Source organism: Aspergillus ochraceoroseus (genome assembly GCF_002846915.1).
Source record: "Aspergillus ochraceoroseus IBT 24754 chromosome Unknown P175scaffold_4, whole genome shotgun sequence".
Taxonomy (NCBI): domain Eukaryota; kingdom Fungi; phylum Ascomycota; class Eurotiomycetes; order Eurotiales; family Aspergillaceae; genus Aspergillus; species Aspergillus ochraceoroseus.
The window spans coordinates 1,831,457-1,853,880 of NW_024468479.1; the positions used below are offsets into that span (position 1 = coordinate 1,831,457).

At 56.0% G+C, this 22,424-nt stretch overlaps 6 protein-coding genes across 6 annotated transcripts; 1 reads left to right on the forward strand and 5 right to left on the reverse strand.

Moving 5' to 3' along the window:
• Window positions 1-219: 219 nt before the first annotated feature.
• On the reverse strand, window positions 220-7,108 carry pksP (polyketide synthase alb1; the record flags this gene model as incomplete). Its single annotated transcript, XM_040893829.1, has 5 exons — window positions 220-2,013; window positions 2,073-2,828; window positions 2,927-6,409; window positions 6,474-6,765; window positions 6,819-7,108. The coding sequence occupies 5 exons, from the start codon at window positions 7,106-7,108 to the stop codon at window positions 220-222; spliced, it is 6,615 nt and encodes a 2,204-aa protein (XP_040752471.1).
• A 1,347-nt stretch (window positions 7,109-8,455) lies between these two features.
• On the reverse strand, window positions 8,456-10,570 carry P175DRAFT_0509566 (uncharacterized protein; the record flags this gene model as incomplete). Its single annotated transcript, XM_040898436.1, has 6 exons — window positions 8,456-9,530; window positions 9,609-9,734; window positions 9,801-9,971; window positions 10,035-10,205; window positions 10,265-10,320; window positions 10,391-10,570. The coding sequence occupies 6 exons, from the start codon at window positions 10,568-10,570 to the stop codon at window positions 8,456-8,458; spliced, it is 1,779 nt and encodes a 592-aa protein (XP_040752472.1).
• Window positions 10,571-11,172: 602 nt separating this feature from the next.
• P175DRAFT_0501713 (putative SH3 domain protein (Cyk3)) lies at window positions 11,173-15,721 on the forward strand. The gene has a single exon (XM_040897231.1). It carries the CDS (start codon window positions 11,325-11,327, stop codon window positions 15,246-15,248), a length of 3,924 nt encoding a protein of 1,307 aa, XP_040752473.1. The 5' UTR covers window positions 11,173-11,324; the 3' UTR covers window positions 15,249-15,721.
• Window positions 15,722-16,038: 317 nt separating this feature from the next.
• P175DRAFT_0418764 (uncharacterized protein) lies at window positions 16,039-17,721 on the reverse strand (the record flags this gene model as incomplete). Its single annotated transcript, XM_040893091.1, has 1 exon — window positions 16,039-17,721. A coding segment is annotated over one exon (1,683 nt), but the record flags the coding sequence as incomplete, so codon positions are not given.
• A 958-nt stretch (window positions 17,722-18,679) lies between these two features.
• Window positions 18,680-20,059, reverse strand: P175DRAFT_0557759 (GTP cyclohydrolase I; the record flags this gene model as incomplete). Its single annotated transcript, XM_040900797.1, has 4 exons — window positions 18,680-19,188; window positions 19,245-19,549; window positions 19,611-19,744; window positions 19,800-20,059. 4 exons carry the CDS (start codon window positions 20,057-20,059, stop codon window positions 18,886-18,888), a joined length of 1,002 nt encoding a protein of 333 aa, XP_040752475.1. The 3' UTR covers window positions 18,680-18,885.
• Window positions 20,060-20,364: 305 nt separating this feature from the next.
• On the reverse strand, window positions 20,365-22,181 carry P175DRAFT_0479758 (WD repeat RBAP46/RBAP48/MSI1 family protein). Its single transcript, XM_040895404.1, has 6 exons — window positions 22,091-22,181; window positions 21,965-22,027; window positions 21,803-21,908; window positions 21,284-21,745; window positions 20,745-21,230; window positions 20,365-20,677 (listed from the first exon to the last, which is right to left on the reverse strand). Exons 1-6 carry the CDS (start codon window positions 22,107-22,109, stop codon window positions 20,503-20,505), a joined length of 1,311 nt encoding a protein of 436 aa, XP_040752476.1. The 5' UTR covers window positions 22,110-22,181; the 3' UTR covers window positions 20,365-20,502.
• Window positions 22,182-22,424: the final 243 nt, after the last annotated feature.

Here is a 22,424-nt window from a genome sequence, read left to right on the forward strand (position 1 = left end):
TCCAATCCAGTAAAATACTCTATTCTATACAACTAGTGAATCCTGGCAGTTACTTTTGAGGTATGAGTGTCTCTAGTATACAAAGTTGATGCACAACCCTAACTACAATTCCAGATAAAAGAGATCATCAATTACATTACATTAGATACATTTTGAACCGATCACAAGTAAAGAAAATCATTAAAACCAAATTTTTTAGACCCAAGTTATGCCGAAATGTCATGACAACGCCCTTTCCATAAACAAGGCCAACTCCTTCGCCTTCTCCCCCCGCGTCATGCTGAAATGATTCGCGCCCTCCATCACCGCGATCTGCCCGATATTCTGCGGTCCCACGAGCGTATCCCACCGGTTCGGACCAAGATCGGTGCGATTGCGAAGCAACCAGACCATCTCCTTGGGGTCCTTGCTGCCATCGGCCGCGGGCTGCGGCCACGGATCGCCCGGGTTCGCACACACGCCGTCCTTGGCCCAGATCAGATGCGTGCGCGGCATCTTGCGGGCCCATCGGGCGTCGGTGAAGGGCAGCGGGGTGGTCTTGGCCGCGTAGCTGTCGAGGGCGTCGATGAAGGCGAGGAAATGCGGGAGCAGCCAGGCAGGCGGCGGGGCCGCGTTTTCCCCCTGGCCCTGGCGGCCGAAGAGGCCCACGGAGTCGAAGAACGCGTACAGGCGCGGCGGCAGCTTCTCCAGTCCGATCGGGAACGGCGAGTCCAGCAGGAGCAGGTGCGTGACTTGCTCGCCGTGCTGGAGGATGAGGGTTTTGGCCGCGTCGTACGCGCAGATCCCGCCCGCGGACCAGCCGCCCAGGTTGTAGGGGCCCCTGGGTTGGCGCCGGCGGATCTCGGCGAGGTAGGGGGTTGTCAGGTCGTCCAGGCTGCAGGTGAGCTGCTCGGGGGTTTTCATGTAGGGGCAGTTGAGGCCGTAGATGCAGATGTCGCGCGACACCCGCGGGATTGCGGCGTAGGATGTGGCGGACCCGGAGCCGTCGGGGAAGAGGAAGAGCGTTGTGGTGGCGGTTTGCGGGTTGCCTTGGAGGAGGATGGAGGTGGCGGGGGGGTGGTTGTGCTGGTTGTTGCTGATATCGCTGGGTTGGACTTTTGGCGTTGTCATTGGAGACACCTCTTCGTCTTCTTCCTGGAGCAGTGGGATGGCTTCTGGCATGGGAAGGCCTGGCATGGCCGCCGCCGCCGCCGCCGCCGCCGCCGCCTTGGGCTTCAGACCTAGGGTTTCTTCGATATCGCTGAGTGTCTGGTTCTCGATGAAGAATTCCCCCGGCAGGTCGATCCCCAGCGTTTCTCGGATTCTGCCGAGAACCGTAAGGGACAGAAGCGAGTCCATGCCCATCTCGGCCAGGTTCTCGGTTCCCTGGAGGTCTGTCTCCGGGATGCCGATTTCGTCCGCGAGAATGGTCCGGATTTCCTTGAGGGTGCTGCTGCTGCTGCTGCTGCTGCTGCTGCTGCTTTCCTTGACGGCTACCGGCGCGATCTTCTCGTTTGGCGGGGACAACGTGCCAGAAGACCCGGCGCTGGTGGTACTCGACAACGATGAGCCCTCGCGGAAGGAGTAGTCGGATTCGGGCTCGGTGGACGAGGATGATCCGTCGCTGCTCTCTGAGGGGCTCACTTGGGCCACAAAGTGCTTGAAGTCCCGCACGGTGGGCTGGTCCATGAACACGGAGGACTCCAGATCCAGGCCCAGCTCTTCACGGTATCGGCCCGTGATGGTCAGAGACAGCAGCGAGTCGACGCCGTAGTCTGCAAAGGTGAGGTCGTCGGTGAGATCGGACTCGGACAAGCCCACCTCGGACGCCAGGATCTTCAAGGCGCGCACGACAACGCTGGGACCGCTGGATTTGATAAACGACTTGGAGGGGACCGGGGCGTTCGGTCGAGCCATGCCGCCGGAACTGGGCGTCGGCTTGTGAGACGTTGCCGCTTGTCTTGGTGCAGCGGTCTTGGAAGCCCCCGGTGGAGGGAGCACAGTGTCTAGGATCTTTCGAGCGAGGGCTTGGAACTGTGGAGAATGTATTAGTTTTGATCCGGAAAGACTATATAGAAGAAAGAGAAACTGACCCTAACCCCCCCAAACACCGCAACCACATCATCTCCATCAAAGATGTACACGTCGCCGGCCCAGATGGAATCCTTCCACGGCTGCATTCTCACATAGGTGCGGTAGGTGATATCCGGCGAGAACTTCTTCAAGCAGCGCATCGAGTCCCAGCCATGGTTCACAAACACCTGGTTCTTCGAGTCCGTGGCGTCGCTGGCATTCATAATAAACCCGGAGAGATGTCCAAAGCAGTCGATCCAGAACGGGTTGCGATGGAAGTTGGCCGGCGGTGCCTGGAACTTGACCCACGCCGTGGCTTCGTGCTGCTCGCTGTCGAGAATCACCTCGCGGATGGACCGGTAGTTCTCGTCGTAGTCCACGAGCGCCGCAAAGAGCTTATACACCATGCCGCGGCGCAGGCGATGAGCCTCTCCGCTCACCGCATGCTCTTCCAGACGCTCGATGCTTCTCTGGATGAGATACGAGCTGCGCTTCCACTCGAGCTCGGACGCAGCGCAATCGAAGAACCGCACCTCGCAGCTGGCGTGGTCGAGGATCTTCTTGCCTGCCGCTGTGACGGACCAGACCTGGACGGTTGCGCGCTTCTCGGCCCAGCTGGCCGTCGCAGAGACCCGGAAGCGCTCCTTGCCGGTTTTTGCAATCAGCGGTTTGGGCACCGTCATGTTGCACACGTCGAGCCCTGCCGTCTTGAACTCGGGTTTGTATTGTTCGATGAGGTAGTCTGCTAGGGTTTGGGCAATATCGGCATACAGAGACTATGGCACATACACACACACACACACAATCGCAGCACGTTAGAAAAATCCCACGGACCGCGGAAATAGAGAGAAAGATAGATATGTGATTTACTTACCGATGGACACAGAGCAGCTCCGTTAACCTTGTGCCCCTGGATGACTCGATTGAGCTCTGGGTCCGAAATATCATTCTCCACCACCACCGTGGCTGACGTCCCGTCATCCCGGCTCTCGATGACTTTCTGCGCCGAGATCGACACCACCGTATTCGCGGCGGGCGCAGCAGCAGCAGCAGCCAACGGAGCAGCGCCCTTGGTGAGACAGAAGTTGTTGGCGTAGGGGATCCAGTAGTTCTTGAGATCCCACTTGTAAGCCGGGAGGGACAGCACTCGATGGCTGGCGCTGAAGTCCTGGTGGTATTGCTTCCAGTTGATGTCGATTCCGGCCAAGTGGAGAGTCGACAGACTTGCGGAGAGGACCGCCCAGGTATCTTCGTCGCGGCGAAGGGACGCCAGCGTTGTTGTCTGCGGACCCAGGGTGGCCTTGACCATGCCCGAGCAGATCGGGTGCGGTCCCACCTCGAGCCAAAGGGTCTGGTCGACGCTGAGTTTCGCGTTTCTCGTTGCTTCGACGGCGCTCAGGAAGTTGACTGGTTCGCGGCAGTGCCGCACCAGGTAGTTGGCCGCAAGCACACTCCGCGCGTTCGCTTCGCTGATGACTTCCCCGAGGAGGGCTGAAACGAACGGGATCCTGGGCTTGTTGAACGTCACGCCTTGCAGGGCCTTTTCGAGACCGTCCAGGATCGGGCTCACCTGGGCCGAATGGAACGCGTAAGGCACAGTCAGTTTGGTGGACCGCAACGTCTTTGCGGAGGAGCAGGCTTCGCTCAGCGCCTCGATGGCGGCTCGCGGGCCGCTGATGACGGTCTCAGAGGGCGAGTTGATGCACGCGACATCGTGGACGCCGTCCGTGAGGAGCGGGTTGATCTCCACCAGGGACGCCTTCACGGCGAGCATGGCGTGGGTTCCGACCTCGCATTGCTCTGTGAGGAGCTGAGCGCGACGACCACACACGTAGATGGTATCGCTCGTGGAAAGCACCCCGGCGGCATTCAACGCCGCAAAATCGCCCAGGCTGTGGCCCATGACGAAGCCAGGAACGACCCCCAAGGAGGACCAGAAACTGGTCAAGGCCATCTGCACGCAGGTCGTCCCGAGCTGGACGACCACGGGACTGAGGTCGGAAACGGCGACGCTGCCATCGACGAGAGGCAGGATGGAAGGGAACCCCTGGCGCCGGCCGATGCAGTCGAAGTGCTGGATGGTCGCGCGGAAGGTCGCGCAGGTCTCGTAGAGCTGCTTGCCCATTCCCGCATACTGGGCGCCCTGGCCCGTGAAAATAAACCCGATCCCGGGCGTCTTGGTCGGCACCACCGCGGCGACCTCGCGCTGCGAGCTCGTGCTCAGGGCGTCCCGGATCTCATGCAGGCTGGAACCCACGGCCGTGACCCGGAAGGGGTGGTGGATGCGGCGCGCAGTCGTGGTGTAGGATAAACTGGGGACAAAGTGCGCCTCCCTGACGCCGAACGACTTGGCCTGGTCGTCGATGTATTTCACCAGAGCGCTGACGTTATTCCGGAGGGCTGTCTGGGACCTCGCCGAGACAGTCACCACATGGACCCGTCGAGGATCCGCCGCCGCATCGTCCAGCCCTGCCGAGGTCGGCAGCGGAGCGGCGTCCTCGAGCAACAGCGCGGTGTTGCCTCCGGCGGCAGAGAAGTTGTTCAGGAAGACACTGCGTTTCCCGGACGCCGGCCGGTTCCACGGAGTCGGCTGCAAGGCGATGTGGACGTTGCGTTGCGGCAAATCCGTGGGGAAGTTGTGGTTGATCTTGGTCTTGATGCCGCAATGCGGCGGGATCATATTTTCCTTCATCATCATGAGCACCTTGACCAGAGAGGTCACGCCCGAGGCGGACTCGCCGTGCCCGATATTGGACTTCGCAGAGCCCAGGTGCAGGGACTGGGCCGGCCCACGGCTGTGGTCTGGGGCAAAGACGTCCAGCACGGATTGCATCTCGACGGCATCGCCGGCCTGCGTTCCAGTGCCGTGCATCTCCACATAGCTGATGCTCTTGGGGTCGACGTTGGCCTCGTTGAGCAGCTTCTTGAAGATAAAGGCCTGGGCCCCGACATGGGGCCGGGTGATCGAGACAGCCTCGGCCGAATGATTGGTATAGGCGCCATTGATGATCCCCAGAATCGGGTCGTTGTCTGCCTGGGCATCTTCGAGGCGTTTGAGAATCACGGTGCCCACGCCGTCGGCTCGGCAGTATCCATCGGCGGCGTCGTCGAAGGTGTTGCAATTGCCGGTTCTGGACAGGAAATGGCCGCGGTCCAGACCCGCGTGGTTGTCTGGGTTGGTCAGGATGTTGACGCCGCCGGTGATGGCGGCGTCGCAGTCATTGCGCCAGATGGAATTACAGGCCAAGTGAATAGCCGCCAGACTGGACGAGCAAGCCGTGTCCACGCTGACACTGGGCCCGCTGAACTTGAAGTAGAAATTGATTCGGCCGGGCGTGAAGGCCCGGTTCCCGCCGGGGATGAAGTATGTGTCGATGTCTTGCCCACTATTGGTCTCGCGGTAGTCGTCGCTCGTCATGCCGTAGAAGATGCCCACGCGGTCCCGCTGGGTCGACGGCGTGCTGTCCGGGATGAACCCGGCCATTTCCAAGGCCTCGTACGCTGTCAGAAGCGCAAGCCGCTGGGCAGGGTCCGCCTGCAGCGCCTCCCGCGGCGACATGTTGAAGAACCGCGGATCGAACAGGCCCGGCTCGCGGATCCAACACCCATAGGGCACTCTGCTGGTGTTCCTTTGCGTGCCCGTGGGGTCCACATGGGCGTCGGCGTCCCAGCGCTCGGCTGGCACTTTGCGGTGCACGTCGAGACCCTTGTACAACAGGTTCCAGAAGTCCTGGGGGCTGTCGGCCTCTGGGAATCGCCCTGACATTCCGATGATGGCGATCTTGGAAAGCTCGGCTCGGCCGGTGTCATTATTATTATTATTACGGCCCTGAGACGACGCTGGAGCCGGCTCCCCCCCCATGCCTCCGTCCGCCTGGACATTCGACAAGCCGGATTTCCTGAGGGCCGTGAACAGACTCTGCGTGGCCGTGGTGGCAACCGGGAATATCTTGGTCGTGGTGCGATTATTGGCGGATTTCAAGACGACGGCTGCACAGGCGTCCGTCACGCGGTCCCAGCAAAGTTGGCGCACTAGAATCTCTTCCAGCGCCGCCTTGAGGAAGTCGTTCATGCTGTGGGCGACAATCGGCTCTCCGGTGTTGCTGGACAGCACCGGAATGTGCGGCTTGAGAGAAAGCACCGCGTCGTTGTCGCAGGTTTCCAGAATTCTCTCGACATCACGCTCATCATACAGATGAGCCGCATGGTAGGGGCCATGGATCGAAGCCCGAGTGACCCGGGACTCTTTCGCCAGAGTCGTTTGGACCAGCTCGTCCAGGACCTTGGGCGGGCCGCTGATAGTTAATGTGTTTGAGCACACGGCACTAATATATGGTTGAGATGAAGGAGGAGTGACCTGTACAAATGTTAGTCACATTGATCCCCACGCAAGCAGTTCGATCTCAAGGAGGGGCGGATACTCTTTGCTGGCAGAATTTCGTGATCAGCTCTCGGCCTTCTTGTTCGTTAATCCCGGATACTAAAGCGGCCCAGCTGCCAGACGCTGATGGGTCTTGGTCGACCAGGCCACGGACTCGCAGGACACACAGTCCCAGCCGCAGCGCCACGACGACAACTGCAACGGCCGGTTGCAGCAGTTCGCCTATGTTCCTGGCAGAACTGACGGCCGCACAGCTGAGGAGGCCAGTGCAGAGGCCGATAATGTGACTTTTGGAGCTCGACGGATAGGCATGGCCCAGGTCTCCATGATAACTATAGCCGTTAGAATAAAAAAAAAGAAAAGGTCTACTGACGCGCGCGCTTACTTGATAAAACACCCTAACTGGTAGATACACGTCAATGCGCTTTCTATGGCCGGGTTGCCTCTCGACTCGCAGTGTCTGGCGAGCAGGTCCACGATGCTGGTGAACCGAGGGAATCTGCTCCGTTCCGACGGAGGCAGGGCGGCAATCTCCTGGCGCACGGCGTGATAGCATCTCTGGAAAAACGACGAGACAACCGGATGGTTCTTCGCCTGCAGCAGACCACGGAGACCGTTCTCAAAATCACCCGTCTGGTCTCCGAAGAGATAGATGTGGTGAGATTTGCCCTCCATGCCTGGGGGGGGGAAGAACGAACGGGATCTGGGAGGGCAGACAGACAAGGGACAGCAATTTGCAACACACAAAACTACCGGGGCCACACGCGGTGGTTAATGCAGGGCACATTATATACCGATGCAGGCAGGCAGGCCGGCCGGCCCTGGCTTTCTTTTTCCTTTTCACAGGGTCACCAGGTGGGCCGGGCTGTCTCAGTTGCAAAGCATGCATGCCAACCTGGGTCGGAGTCCGAGTATGCTCATTGAGCTCCGGTAGTGTAGACGCTCTCTGTGCAGTCTATCAAGCAAGGTAACATTAAACCGAAAGTATCCTCCTGATCGAGTCCCCCAAATACAACGCTCGCTGTGGGCCATGAGCATAAAATTCGAACCTGGGGATGTTTCCAAGGGTCCAGACGACCGACCCTGTCCCTCCCTTTCAAGCGTTGGCCTTGACTAAAGGAGATCTATGACCTTTGAAGAGCTTGTCATAGTGAGGCCATCGCCGTCTGTTTCCGGACCCTTGACTACAATATCTGATTGACTCTACTATGGATAAATGATGTATGGCCAGAGAATGAAAGTCATGACATCGTGACTCGACGAAGACTCAACGAAGAGGACCAAGACCTGGCGATAAACTACTTAACTTTTACCCTAGATAGACGCCAGGAAATTTCCGAAAGCCTCAAGAATCACCGCATCCGTCCAGGGCCCAGCCGTCACGTGCGGGCGTGGTGGTATTCTCGCGACTTGGTCGACTTCATTCCGGATGAACCCTTGAATTCCTCTCTTTCTCCGGAGCCCGCGGGAGAGAAGGGGGAGAGAAGGGGCAAGAGAAGGGAGAGAGAAAATGCTCCCAGCCTGTGCGGGAAGTACGATCTGGGGGCCCTTGGAGATCGATCGCTGCGTAACCAACGAAATAGTTTGCGGCGCTTAGGGTTTCTGCAGGAGCGGCTGTGATCCTTGGAACTGGTCTGGGCTTGCTGATGTTACATTTTCACGAGAGAGAGAGAGAGAGAGAGATGATGATGATGATGAAGAGTAGGATGAGACTAAACGTCATGACCAGTCTAGACTTACTTGTCTTCTGCATTATTACGTGTCACTATAGGGGTATTCTTGTTCCATCAGCAGGGAGCAGGTCGTCTTAACTTTGTTTTTCTTTTCTTTTTTTGTTGTTTTTTTTTTTCTACTGGCTGGGAAACCCCGAGGGATACCGAAAGGGAGGAAAGGGAGAGAGGGAGAACGAACTACAGGAAACAGGGCAGGGAAAATCTCTTCTCGGAATACGGTAAGGCTGGAGCGGAGCAATGAATGCATTAGGAGTGTGTCAATGTTAGCTAATGATCACCGTCCCGGTCATCAGCGCCTGTATTCTGGAGGCACTTCGGGCCATTGGTCCACCCCGTCCAGGAGCGCAACCGCCATCCCGTTGAACAGGTGGGACTCAATGTGGCAATGGATGAGAAAGGGCCCCGGATTGACGACTTGATACCGGATGACGGCCCAATTGGGTCCGGACAGGTTCAGAACGACAATGGAGTCGCGATACAGAGGTTTCTCCAGCTCGAACAGGTGCGGTTGTTCCGTGGCGGCTTCGGCCACACTCTGCCAGCTGAAGATGCCCGTGCCTTGTCCGAGAACGAAAAACTTGTTGGAGTGTTTGTGGATGATGTGGGCGGCGGAAATTGGAGTGTTGTTGGGCAAGTGTCCGATTTGGAAGACAATGTCGACCCAGGTGCCGTTGCGGAACTGGACGACCACTTTGTCGGCCAGGTGGTGCTGCGCGTTGAGGTCCAGCAGGATAGGGCTGTCGTAGTTGGCCATGATATCGTATAGTGCATACCCCTCGAGAGTCCATCGATACGCGGCCCCCAGGCGTCCCATGGTGAGGTTGACCAGTTGGTCCGCGGCCCTGGGGATTGGGAGGATCGGGTACGGCACGAGCGTGCTGTCATTCAGCGTGATGACATCCGCCGTGGTGTTCAGACCGCCATAATTCAGGTATGGGACGGAGTCTGCTCCCGAGTTGTCGCCATCGCTGCCGCCGGTGTATCGCATCGTGGCATACCCGGCGATGATTTGATCCTGGCTGGTGTCGGGAATGGTGATGGTATAGTCCTTGGCCGGCTTGTCGAGCTTGATCATCGCCGAATAGCGCTGGCCATTGAAAATCGTCACCGTGTGGACTAGTTGAGGCTCCACGTAGTTCCCATCCACTTCATAGATCCACATGGGGTGCTCGTCAATGGAGGCGATCACGCTCTTCATGGCGGTCCCCCCGATAAACTTCATACTGGCCCATTGGCGACTGGGATCGACTTCGATGACTTCCCGGCTTCCCGCGGACGCGTAGCAACCGGAATTCAGTCCGTCGGGAAGCTTGGACTCATCATACGTAAAATTCCCCTGGGTGTTGTAAAAGTTGGGATAGCATCTAGCCACATGTACAGCGCATCCGTTAATCATCTCTTTCCACGGGCCCTGGCTGGGATGGAAGCGAGGGGCGGCCTACCCTTTGTCTGTGAATGTCCTGTTATCGATCGCCTTTCGGAGCTCGGGCGTTAGGTACGCGTTGATGGCATCAAGCCCGGGGCAGTAGAGCGAGCCTCGGCCGTTGATCAAGATGCTATCGGAGCAGCTACATAAGGGGAAACCGTGTTAACGGGAAGCATTCGACCATTCGCGCGAGAGATCTACTACGCACAATACATTCACCCCGCTCACCTCCATGGCGCTCTGATATTCCTCCGAGGTGAATTTGGTCCAGTCCGAGATTAAAATCAAATGGGGGTCCCTCTCGGCGTTGCGCATAGCCTCGATATCGTCTGGATCGTCGGAAATGAAAGCAAACGGTTGGGCGACGCCGGGAGCAGGACTGATCAGCAATCACAGAGTTAGCCGATGTCCCAGCACACGGATATCACAATTCAGGACTTACTCGATCCAGATGGGTCCGTAGAGCCCATCCGCCATTAATCCACGCGCGTGGGCATGATACCAGTACGTTCCATACTGCGTCGCCGTCCAGCGGTAGGTAAAGGATTGGCCGGGCTGGACGGGTCTTTGCGTGAGCCCCGGGACTCCATCCGACCAGGGAGTACCAGACATCCTAAGATTCATCAGACATGGTCCAATAGTTGTTTTCCTGCGAATGGGCTGGGGACGGACTCAATGCCGTGGAAGTGAACGGTGGCATTATAGGGCAGGTGGTTCTGGATGGTGAACTGCGGTTTTATAGGGTTAGCCGATGTTGAATCTCGGATCTCGAGCCCAGTCATCGTCTCATGCACACACCTCAATCTGATCGTATTGCTGGGCTCTGATAGTCGGACCCGGGAACTGGCCATTCATGTAAACCATTTGTCGCGACTGGCCATTGGGCGCGCCCTGTTCCCATGTGAGATCGACATTGTAACGGACCACGGCGGCTAGAGCTGCAGGCGCCAGGCAGACGAGGTACGGTAGAGACTTCATTTGGAGTTGAGCGGTTTACAACGAAACATCAGGAGCTTGGAAGGTAGAAGAAAGCATGTTGAATGAAAGCTGAATCCAGCAGGGGATAAACCAGGGAGACAAGGAGGAGGAATTCGAGTCCTGGGAGGAGGGTCTGAGACGTAACCGGGGGGATGGGTGGAATGTTTCTTCTAATGGGTAGCCGGGAGAGGGATCATGAGGAGAATTGAGGATTAGTTAGAGTCTAGGGAATCTGATGAGTCTGATGAGTCTGATCAGTCTGATCAGTCTGTATAATGTGGTAATTGTACGAGAGAATGATGAGAGCCGAACCCTAAGGGTAACCCAACCCTGACAACTGAAACCCTAATCAACCCTAACCAACCCTGATAAGAAACCCTGACCCTAACTAACCCCAACAGATAATTAACCCCAACCCCAACTAACATAACCCTAAATAAAACCCTAGCCTAATTACTAAGCGGAACATCGTGCCCCCGATATCAGCTTATCGATAACAACCCCGCTAACCCCAACCCGGCCCAATGTAAACACGTGAAATCACCACAACAACTCCCTCCTCCTTCCTCCTCCACCTCATTGACTTCTTTCTCTCTTCCTCCCTTCTTTCAAGAAGATTGATTCCCCGTTCTCCTCGCGGCTTTCCTAATATGGTTATCTTCCTGCCTCCCTTCCTCGCTCCTTGATCCCCTTCCGATTGCGAGTCCCTAGGTAGGCGTGTGTGTGCTGCTGATTATTCCTCTGCCATCATATCATGGCTCCCGCCGCGCCGCAGCTGCCCACGCGCTTTCCCTGTTGGTGTCGCGCCGTCTACTCATGGGGTGGCGAAACAAAACGCGATCTGGGCTTCGTTGAAGGCGACTTGATTGAATGCTTGAACGCTGGCGACGGACAGTGGTGGATGGGACGACTGCGACGAGACCGGCGCATGGTTGGCCTGTTCCCCTCCAACTTTGTGCAGGTGCTCCAGGACGATTTCGTCCCAGTTACCCGATCAACCAGTCCCATGATCCAGGCCGCCGCATCTCCCATCTCCAATCCGACTTCAGCCCCCAAGAAGCAGAAGACCGTGTTCAGAAAGCCATTCCAAGCCCATCGGGAAGCTCTGGCACCATCCGGAAGTAGCTCCTCTTCCACGTCGCCCGTCACCAGTACCATTCCACAAACCCCCCCACGGGATGGCAGTCTTTCGCGTAAAGTCAAACCGGGCCGCACGCCCACCACTGCCACTAGACAACAAAGCTCCCTTTCTCGACCCTTGGTGGCCATCTCCAAGCCGCCACCCCGCGCCATCTCACCGCGTCCTCCCCAAGACGACCCGAGTCCCCTCCAACATCCGACCTCCAACCGTTCTGCCTACCGGCCGCCATCCCGGGGCGACGTCTCACCTACTAATGGCCCGCAAGAGCTGAACCCTCCCCCACCGCAACAGCATGCGTTATCCATCCGCTCGCGCTCTCGACCCCCATCTCGGGCAGTGTCACCGAGACCTCCCCCTACTCACGACCTCGCCGATTTCCAACCCTCGCCGGCGCCGGCTCCCATGAGGCATCATCATCATCATCATCATCATCATCATCATATCCAGGTTTCGCAACCATCGTCGCGCGAAGTCTCCCCGCTGCTCCTCACCGAGCGCGAAGAATCCCCTCCGCCTCCACCCCCACCCCCACACCGAGTCGCAGTCCATCGCCAGCCTTCCACTTCAAGTATGGGCATCCCCTCACAACTGGATATGAACGATCGCTACGTTACCTTGTCGAGGACCCCATCCCCCGCTGCTCACTCAGACGCCCATGGACAGACACCCTCCCCCCTTCGAGATGCGATGGAAGATGTCATGACTTCGCTCGAGGATATGGGGATGTCCCGCGCATCGCATTCGCCCTCGCCGCAGCCCATGTACAACCACCACTCCCCCTGGTCTCCGGACGCGTATGACTCGTTCCGCGATGACCAGCCTCAGCCAGCGACGACAAACCGCCCCCTGACCTCTTTAGGGTTTGAAGGAGAGAAGGACTATCAGTATAACCCCCCCGCCGTGCATAGAAACAGTGTTTACACACACGATCCGTTTGTGGAAGGTCCGCCCCAGCTGAACAACTATGTGCAACGCATGGAAAGCCGACTCCGTCAGATGCAGGAGCAGAATCACCGAGGCTCCGAAGATATACAGCTTCCCGAAGATGATGATGATCCTCCGCCGCCTTCACCGCCGCCAAGGAATGTTCCTTATCATGATGGGAGGCACCACTCCTCAACAACAACCCCTGCGCATCACCATCTCTTAAAAAATCAACGATCCGGTCTCGATCTCCGCGATGACCTATTAAATCGAAGCTCCACGAACAAATCAAGTACCACCAATTCATCCATTGGCGTACAAAGTAATAGTACCTTTCAAACAGCGAGCACAGATCGAACCAGCCAGAGCATCATGAGCGGCCCGTCCGCGAGCGGATTTAGCGCAACCAGCGCCGGCAGCTATGCCAGAAGAGGAGGCGGAGGTCCCGGGGAGAGGCCGAACACTGCCATGGATGCATTTCGTTCCAGGGGGTTTAGCGACCTCGCGCGCACCTCACGGCCCGAGACACCGATCAGTGGAATATCCTATCATTCCAGCCATAATACCTCCCGTCAGGGCGCTTCGTCCGCACTCCCCTGGTTGTCATCGTCGTCGTCGTCGTCGATGGATCCGCACGAAGAGCAGACGAATGTGTTTGGAGGACTTGCCACCCCCAAGGCAAAGAAACAGGGGTTTTTTAAGAAAATTTTCGAGTCCGCCAAAACGGGTGCGGCGAATGCCCGCAGCAGCATTGCTGTGGGCCAGAGTGGCGGAGGGCTATACTCTCCCACGAAGGGGCGGGCGGTGGTGTCTCCCATTCGCTCTTCACAATCGCATCGAGACATTGACGCTCGCGAGATGGGATTTGGAAATAGTCCTATCGACTGGGTGCAGGTGCGGCGTGATGTCAACCGCGCCAGCTCTCCCAGTCGCAATGAACGCGTGGAACGAGCAGAGCGATGTCAGATGATGGACCACCCCGTGATTTATGCGGTGGAGGAACTGTACGAGACCGCCGAAGGAGAGGAAGGCATTGACGGTCTGCCGATCGGCGAACCGATGGATTTCAGCAGCGCCAATCTCACCCTCGTGGACAAAAGTGCCCGGTTCGTCAATAGTCTGCCGCCGATGACCAACCCAATGAGCCTCGCCCAGGGGTATGTTTGCCGGCCGTACAAGAGCGACGTCCAAAGACTCCGCGCGATTTTTACTTGGGTGAGCGAGAAGATTGCCTGGGATGAGCCCATCGAAGAAGACCTGGAAATCGACCTGAAGCGCGTCCTCCAAACCAAGCGCGGAAGCCCCGAGGAAGTGGCCTATCTCGTCCGGGAAATGTGCATGGCCGTGGGTCTCCATGCCGAGGCCATTCAAGGGTTTCTCAAACCCCCCGGGGAAATGTTCGAGTTGGATAGCCTTTCGCGACCCAATCACTGGTGGAACGCGGTGCTCGTCGACGGCGAATGGCGGTTCTTGGATTGCTCGCTGGCCAGTCCGACTAACCCCCAACGAAACCTGTTTGTGACGACGAATACCGCGACAGCCGAGCCTTGGTATTTCCTTCCCCGGCCCCTGGAGCTCTGTTACACCCATGTGCCCCTGCTCCCCGAGGCCCAGCACATTTGTCCTCCCATATCGCCAGATGTGCTCCTGGCGCTTCCCACGGCCTGCCCCCCCTATTTTAAACTCGGCATGCGGTTCCCCGATTATGACACCAGTGTGATTCGACTGGAAGGCTTAGAGGTTCTCCAGGTGCGGCTCTTGGTGCCTCCGGACGTAGAATGCGCGGCCGAAGTAGAGGCGCCGGCCTTTGCCTGCGACGCCGACGGCGACTTCTTTGAGAGCGGAGAGATCGTCCGAAAGCGGGCGCTCGTCCAACCGGACTGGGTCAATGGCCTTAAGCGCATTACCATCAAAGCCGTTTTGCCCGGGGATGAAGGACAAGGAATGGTGAAGGTATATGCTGGACGCAAGGGCCTGATGCATTCCAGCCGCGATATACCTCATCCTCTCGCATTTGCCCTTCCGATCCTCCACTCCGGAGAGAATCCGCCCTACGAGTTCGTCCTACGGCATCCGACTCCCCATGCCCAACGCCATGATTTGTATATCATCCAACCCCAGTGCGCCAAGCTAGCGGTCAACAACACCTTTGTTTTTACGGTCCGCCAGCATCCCTCTTCACTTCCTCCTCCCCCGACTAGTAATGAAGCCAGCTTCGGCAGTGGCCGTATCTCTCCGTCCGTCTTTTCGCGGCCAGCCAGCGCCCTGAGTATGATCTCCAGCTCCGCTGGGGGATCCTCATCCGCCTCGACCGTTTCCAACGAATTTTCGGCTTCAACGTCGGCGATTTCATCTACCCGCTCCACCTCCGGGCGAGAAAAGCCCGCCAAACTGGCGATCCAGTCCCCGTCCGGCAAGATTCTGCGCCTCACGCGCAAAGCCGATCATATGATCAGTACCCCGAACTTGTCGGACTCCCCGAGTGAGTGTACCGCCGACGGCAGTGTCTGGGAGACCGTGATCAAGATTGGGGAGCGCGGAGTCTGGAGAGGCTTGGTCCTCGCCGATCGTGTGGCGCGATGGTGTGTATTTTGTGAATGGGAATGTTTCTGATTATGCTAGGATGATTCCCCCATGCCCTACTCTGCTGTATTAATGATTGTTGTCTTGTTTCTTTCTTTTTTCTTCCGGCATGATTTGCATTCTCCTTGGCTCATGGTTGCATTGCATTGCATCATTCGACTCTGGGATAGGCCTTGATATCGTTGCATTGGGCATTTGCACTTACGGTCACCCAAGTCTTGTATAAGAGCATGGCTGTCGAATTACTCATCTTACATTGGGAGTTACTGGATTGTTGTTGTTAGTGTTTTATATGTATCAGGTTGATGTATGATTTGTTATTTTCTCGTTTTTTTTTTTTTTTTTTCCCGCCTGAACTTGGGTGGGACTCGCATATTAGAGTAGAGAGAGGTCTACTACTGCATAGATTGCTACTTAGCAACGCACTTGTGAATTCCATTGAACGCAGTAGAAACTGTTCCCTGTGATAAAAACCCATGCCATAGACCGATTCACACCGTAGTAAAGGAGAGCTATCAGGAACTTTTCAACGAGTACTGCAGCAGAATCCTTCTTCCTGTTTACCACCCCAAGTCATTTAAATACCTGCACTGTACCTACATACATAGGTACTAGGTACAGGTTGTTGTCAACTCCGGGCAGATAACAAACCAACCAACTAACGAACGAACTAAACCTAATCATGCAACCAGAGAGACCAACCAATCACCAACCGACCCAGTCCTAGACAGGACAGGACAGGACAGGACCAGATTAGATCAGATCAGATCAGATACGCGAATCAATCATCCACACTACAAGCCTCCAGAAGCCCCAGCCGAAGTCCCTCGGCGCGGATAGTGCGAGCAATTTCAATGTCCCAGAGGGCTCCCGGTCGGTCGCACCGCGTATGGGCGTCGGTCCTCCCGAACAGGAACACGTCGCGGTAGATGCGTTCCAGGTTCAGCTCTCTGCGTCTGGCTTCCAGGAGGAGCATCTCGTCCGGGCGGCGCAGGCGCGCGGGCGCGCGGCCCTCGTGGGGGTGTCCGTATCGGCCGTAGGGGTTGTATCCGGGGCCGCCGGGCGGGCCGCGGCCGTAGCCTTCGAACTGCAGGGCGCCGACCTCGTGCGGCGGGATGCCGAGGAGTTCGTCGTCCGGGTGCAGGTGGCGGGGCGCCGGGTGGGCCGGGTACTGCCAGCGGAGGTAGGTTCTGAGGGTGTCGAGGCCCGAGCGCAGGGCGTCGCCGCGCAGGACGTTGAAGAGGAATTCGAGCGAGGACTGGGCCATGATGAGGTGGCGGAGGGCGGCGGTTTGGTTGCCGCGTTTGAGGCGGACGAATTGGTCGATGCGGACCACGAAGTAGATGGCGAGGAGGATGTCCAGGTCTGTCCATAGGTTGCGGTTCTGGATTGTCCAGGTGCGCCGCGGCATGTCGGGGATGTTCATTAGGAACCACACTTTCATGATGGCGGGTTTGCAGGCCAGGGGGAGCGGGCAGTTGGCTTGGGCGAGGAGGGCCATGATGTCGTTGACGATTGTGGTGCGGTGCGTGAGCATGGCGATCCAGCGGAAGGAGGCCGTGTGGGCTACTAAGAAGGGCGTCGGGCCGGGGTGCGGTGGTGGTGGTAGTTGTGATGATGCGGGGATGCTGTCTGTGGGGTGTGCGAGCCGACTGAAGTACAGACTCGAGTAGCAGCGCCAGGGGAAGATTTTGGCGGCGTTGGCGTGGCGGGCTTCGACGCGGAAGCGGATGATTCTGGGGAGCTGCTTGTTGATGAACATTTTCCAGTATTTGGACAGCTGCCAGAGGTGGCCGAGGTCGGGGGCTTCGAGAAACGCCGTGAATTTGTATGCGAGATCTTGCGCGGCGTCTCCCTTGCTTAGGAGGATCGCGTGGAGGATGTCGAACCCGGCGTGAGGGCGGGTAGCTGCATGTCTTCTCCTCCGGGCACGACGAGAGGTTCCTCGCGGCGGCAGTTGGATGTATGGGATGCGTGGGAAAACGCCTGGCAGCAGCGGGGGAACTGGTGTAGGCTGCTGCTGCTGGAGGGCCAGCGGAGAGTACATATGGGCTCTGTTGATATTTGAACTGACCGGCCCGGCGGGTCTGAATGCGTTTCCCTGGACATCGCCATACCGGGGCACAGGATTTCCAAGGAGGTTTGGATTAATACCAGCAGGGTGGACAAGGTTCTGGTCTCCGTTGAGCGAGATACCATCCAACAATCCAGTGCAACCTGATGAAGAAGAAGAAGTCTGAGACCGTTCGCTATTGGCAGTATGGTGGTAATTTGGTCCCATCCCAGTGGGATCTCCAGGCTGGGATGGGAATGGCTGGATAACACCATTGAAGGTGACAGGAGGAAGCAGAGGAGCCGCAAGACCTTCGTTCGAGAGCCGCAGCAAAGGAGGCAGTCTGGGCCCAGCTACAGTTGGCTCACAGCGATGCATGGGAATGACATTCTCCGGAGCAATTCCAACCAGTCTCTGCTGGTGGATAAGATATTTATGCAAACTTTCCTCTTGATATCTGGCTACCTCATCTGTCACTGCCTGGGTCCTTGCTGGAACAGGAGGTGAGTTCTGTGCGTGAATTTGCGCTGCTTCCTCTTCACCACCTGCGCAGATTTCTCCATTCTCAGGCTGGTCAATAGTAGTATCCCCGGTCTGGGAGAGTCCATCCTCGTCATGAATCAGCTCATTTCCAGTCGATTCATTGGGACAGGGAATAGGCAACTGAGCTTCCCCAGCTGGTTGGGTATTCGAGTGCGCCATTTTTGACCCTTGGAAGAGAGCTCAAATACGCGCTTTACCCAGTGGATACTCTCACTACTTCTGTGAGGCAAGGTTCAAAGCAAATAGTTAGAAATGGGTGTATGGAAAAGAAAGAGAATAAGAAGGCACAAAGAAACCTGACCACTTGTGTTCCCTCTGTCAAAAATGAGTTGTTGGGAGAAAAGAAAGATTCTTCCTCTCGTAGGGGGAGATATTCAAAGATTTTGGAAGTGTTACCTGGCGAGTCAGCAGAGACTTGCATTCACTGTCTATAATATCACTGTGTTATGTGGGAGGAGGAAATGGTGACTGAAAGACCAAGCCCTAACCCCCCAGCATGTAAGAGGACATGAGAAGATTTGATCCAAATACCCTAAACAGAAACAAGGGGGCTGTTATTTTTGTGTTATATTGTAGAGAGTCCTAGATCCAAAGTATAGAAGTTGTATCTTCGTAGATCAGAGGATCCAATTATAGGGTGTTGAAGCAACCCAACACTCCGCTTTTTATCCTCGATTTAGTTGGTAAATCCAAGGATTAAAACATCAATCGTGAATCTGGCCAAAAAAGCCGGGTCGACGGCTTCTGTCTCCATTCAGCTGGAAGCGTAAAAGTCGTCCGGGGTCGAGCTGACTGCCCATGTAAGGTTCGCTCCTTTTTCCGTAGGAAGCCAGGTGAGTAATTATCTATACAAGAATATCTTTGCAAAAAAAAAAAAAAAAAAAAAACAAAAGAAAGAAAGAAAGAAAGCATGTAAGAACACACAGTTGCTTCATCCAAAACAAAATACCAATCCCAAGAACCTGTTGAAAGGTGAACCGCCAAAACTCCTTGAACTCTTGAATACCGTCCACTGTTAAAATGAGGGGTAACCGATATGGATCGTCGATACATTTATAAAGATATCAAACATTATTTTCTGTTGAGGAGGGTTAAGAACTCTTCCCGGGTCTTTGCACTCGACCGCATGCACCCAAGCATGCAGCTGGTGGTAGTGGAGCTGCTAGTCTTCTGCACCCCACGCATCACCATGCAGAGATGGGAGGATTCCATCACAACGCCGACACCTCGAGGCTTGAGAACTTCCGAGATCGCAAGAGCGACCTGTTTAGTAAGACGCTCCTGCACCTGGAGTCTCCGAGAGAACATTTCCGCAAGACGAGCTAGCTTAGAGAGACCAAGCACACGGCGATCGGGAATGTAACCAATGTGCATCTGGGAAATCGTTAGCACAGACCCCAAGCGGCGCCATTCTCCCCAAGGGGTCTTACCTTTCCCATGAAGGGGACCATGTGGTGTTCGCACAGAGAGAACACTTCGATATCCTTCACAATCACCAGCTCGTCATGATCCTCGTGGAAGACGGCCCCATTGACAAGATCCCTCACATTCTCCTCGTAGCCCTTGGTAAAGTAAAGCATAGCCTTCGCATACCGCTCGGGAGTTTCCCGCAGTCCCTCCCTCTCCGGGTCTTCTCCCAGGCATTCGAGAATCGTCCTTACAGCACCTGCAAGTTTCTGAATGCGCTCCTCATTCTGGTCGGGGGTCGACTCCAACCGCGCTCTGGTTCCAGGGCCTATCGGGAAACTGGGGTTAGAAAACAAGATCGAGCGGGGCATTTCGAACGGATCACTTACACGGCCAGCTAAGCCCGTCAAAATCAATTGGAGGATATAAAGTATAGGGACTAGCCGGACGGCTGGCGGTCGCCGGCGGGGTCAAGGCGCCAGCCTCATCTCTGGGATCGCGGGCGGGGTCACTCAAGGTCGGCCTAGCATTATCAATTAGGGAAACAGGGGCCCCCTACACGATCGCAGCAGACGTACTTTGTGGCTCCAGGGCTACGAGTTAGCGTATCATAGCTGCTGACAGTGTTCTCGACGGGTTGTGCGGCCGACTCGGGCAGATCGAATTCGGCGGGGACGCGAGGAGCAAACGAGGACCGGATAGAAGTATTCAGGCTCTCGCGTTCCCGAGCATCACGGGCACCCACAGTGTTATGAAGAGGAGATCCACCGTTCAGGAGGTGAGCAGGGATGGCCGACTTGGGCTTGGAGCCTGGGAGAGGAGGAGATCCAGAACCCATGATGATTCGAAATGATGTTACAGTAAAAGCTTCAAGAGGATGGGAATCAAGCAAAGCTTCCGGACATGGCCAGAAGATGATATTCTGAGATTTGACGAAGAAGAATCGAGAGAGGGGGAAGAAGAAGAAAAGATGATCTGGTTTTCCCCTCTGTCGCAATAAATTTCACCGCCTGCGTCCAGAACCACTCAGCGTTTCTCCGACTGGGACGGAGTTTCTCACCATCGTCTAGTTACTCCGTGATAGGAGTCTTCTTACCTGCAGCATGCAGTGGGGTTTTTGGTTTTTTTTTACTGAGCCAGGTCAAATATGGTCATGGATTTATTTCATCTCACAGAGTGATTTGATGAAGCAGAAAGAGATTAGGTAGACAGGAAACATGGCTTAGATTTACCTCTCAGAATCACATCTGATTTTAAAAAGAAGATCCAGGATTATTTCGCTCAGGGCTCCAGTTCCTCCGTCGGCACGTCTTCCATATCCTTCCCAACAATAGCATCGGCCACCTTCCACACCTGAAGCAGATTATCTTCGGCAGCGGAGCAGAGAACCCATGGATCGTTCAGGTTCCAGCTGAAATCCGAAATGCGATTGGTATGGCCACCATGCATGAAAAGCCTAGACATAGCCTCTTAGCAACTTGAACCTCATTACATTGGGGGAGAGGGGGGGGGGGAAGACTCACAACTCTGGTGGTCCATCTTGTGCATCATCGGGGGTCTGTTCCTCACCCGCTCGGCTGAGGTCCCAGAACATAATCTTACGGTCGTAACTGGCGCTCGCCAACACGGCTTCCTCAAACGGATGCCAGGATATCGAGGTCACCGAGTCCGTGTGGAATTCCAGCGCATGCAATTTGCTCTTCAGGTTACGCAAATCCCACAACCCAATCGATTTGTCTGCAGATCCCGTGGCCAGAACAGTCTCCGCCGCGGGGTTGAACGCAATGGCATTAATGGCATCCCGGTGCTGGCCTTCAGCCGAAGCAGCCGCGCGCGTAGTCTCTGCTTCTCGAATGTCCAGAATCTGGAGGGTGATATCGTCTGAGACCGTTCCGATGAGCGAGGAGTGTAGAGGATGGTATTGGACGTCATTGACAATCGAGGAATGATGAGTGTAGGTTCGTACAGGCTTGAGCGCCTTGTTGCCCTTGGTGTATGTTGTCAAATCCCTGCCGTCGTTAGCACTTCTCCAATAAAAAAACCCCGTCTCCAGTTTCCTTACCAAAGACGGACGGTTTTGTCCTCGCTACCCGTCGCAAGGTGTCCCGCATTATGGGGGCTCCAGCTGAGACCAAATCCTTCCCGTGTATGCCCCAGAAGCTCCATCTGGGGGTTGACGGTGCCAGTCGGGAGACTCGGGTGTTTTGAACGATCCCAAACCATCACCCTTCCATCTGTACACATTGTGGCAATCACATTGGGGTTCTGTGGCTGATATCGCGCCTTGTTCACCTCGCCCTTGTGGTCAATCTTCTGCACGATATTGAATTTGATCTCCATGGGCGCCTTCTTCGAGCTGCCACCATAGCCACCGATCTCCCCACGTTCTTCATCGTAATCATCAGGGTTAGGAGCGTTCGGGTTGGGTAGTTGCACATGGGCTATCTGCAGGTAGTTCTGTGCATCGCTTGAAGTGTGAGTGCCTAGGAGCAGGCGATGGGTGGAGTAAGGCTTGTCAGGAACTCTAAAGAATCGTCAGAATTGATCTCAACCCAACCCAAGATGATGAAAGTGCGCATACTCTTGCTTGTCCGGCAGCCATTGTGTTGTGAGAGTGGGCCATTCTAGCGCTGTGCTCAGGATCATGTCGTAAAGGAAGGGTGCATTCTTCTTCCATGTCTTGTACTCTAATCCAGTCTTAGTCTCAATTCCAGGTCTTCCGGAAGATACTTCATCCCATTACCTTCATTAATGATCTTCTCCTCGGTGCGTTCCTCCTCCTGCTCCTCCTGCTCCTCGATAAAACCTATGAACAGCCAATCCAGTCAGAAAGACAATCCGCTGAAAAAGCGGGAGAGAGGGAAATTACCGTCATCATAGGGCTCCATGATGTTTGGGATGGACTAATGAGACTCTGAAACGAAAGCAGAGCTTGACAGGAACAGACGGAGAGCTTCCAATTCTCTTTCTTCTTTCGCACTGGAGAAACGAAGCGCGCCGGCGCGTTAATGGGCGATGTGCCACTAGCCCCAATCGGGGAATTCGGCGCTTGGCGGCGCCTTGCCCAAACAGGCAATGGTGACCATCCCAATTCTCGACAGTGAATCATCAACTTCTTCTTCTTCTTCTTCTTTCCCAGCTTACCTACCCTACCTACCCTACCTACTTCAAAAGACGGTGCTCCTGTAGCCCGCTCTCTTCTA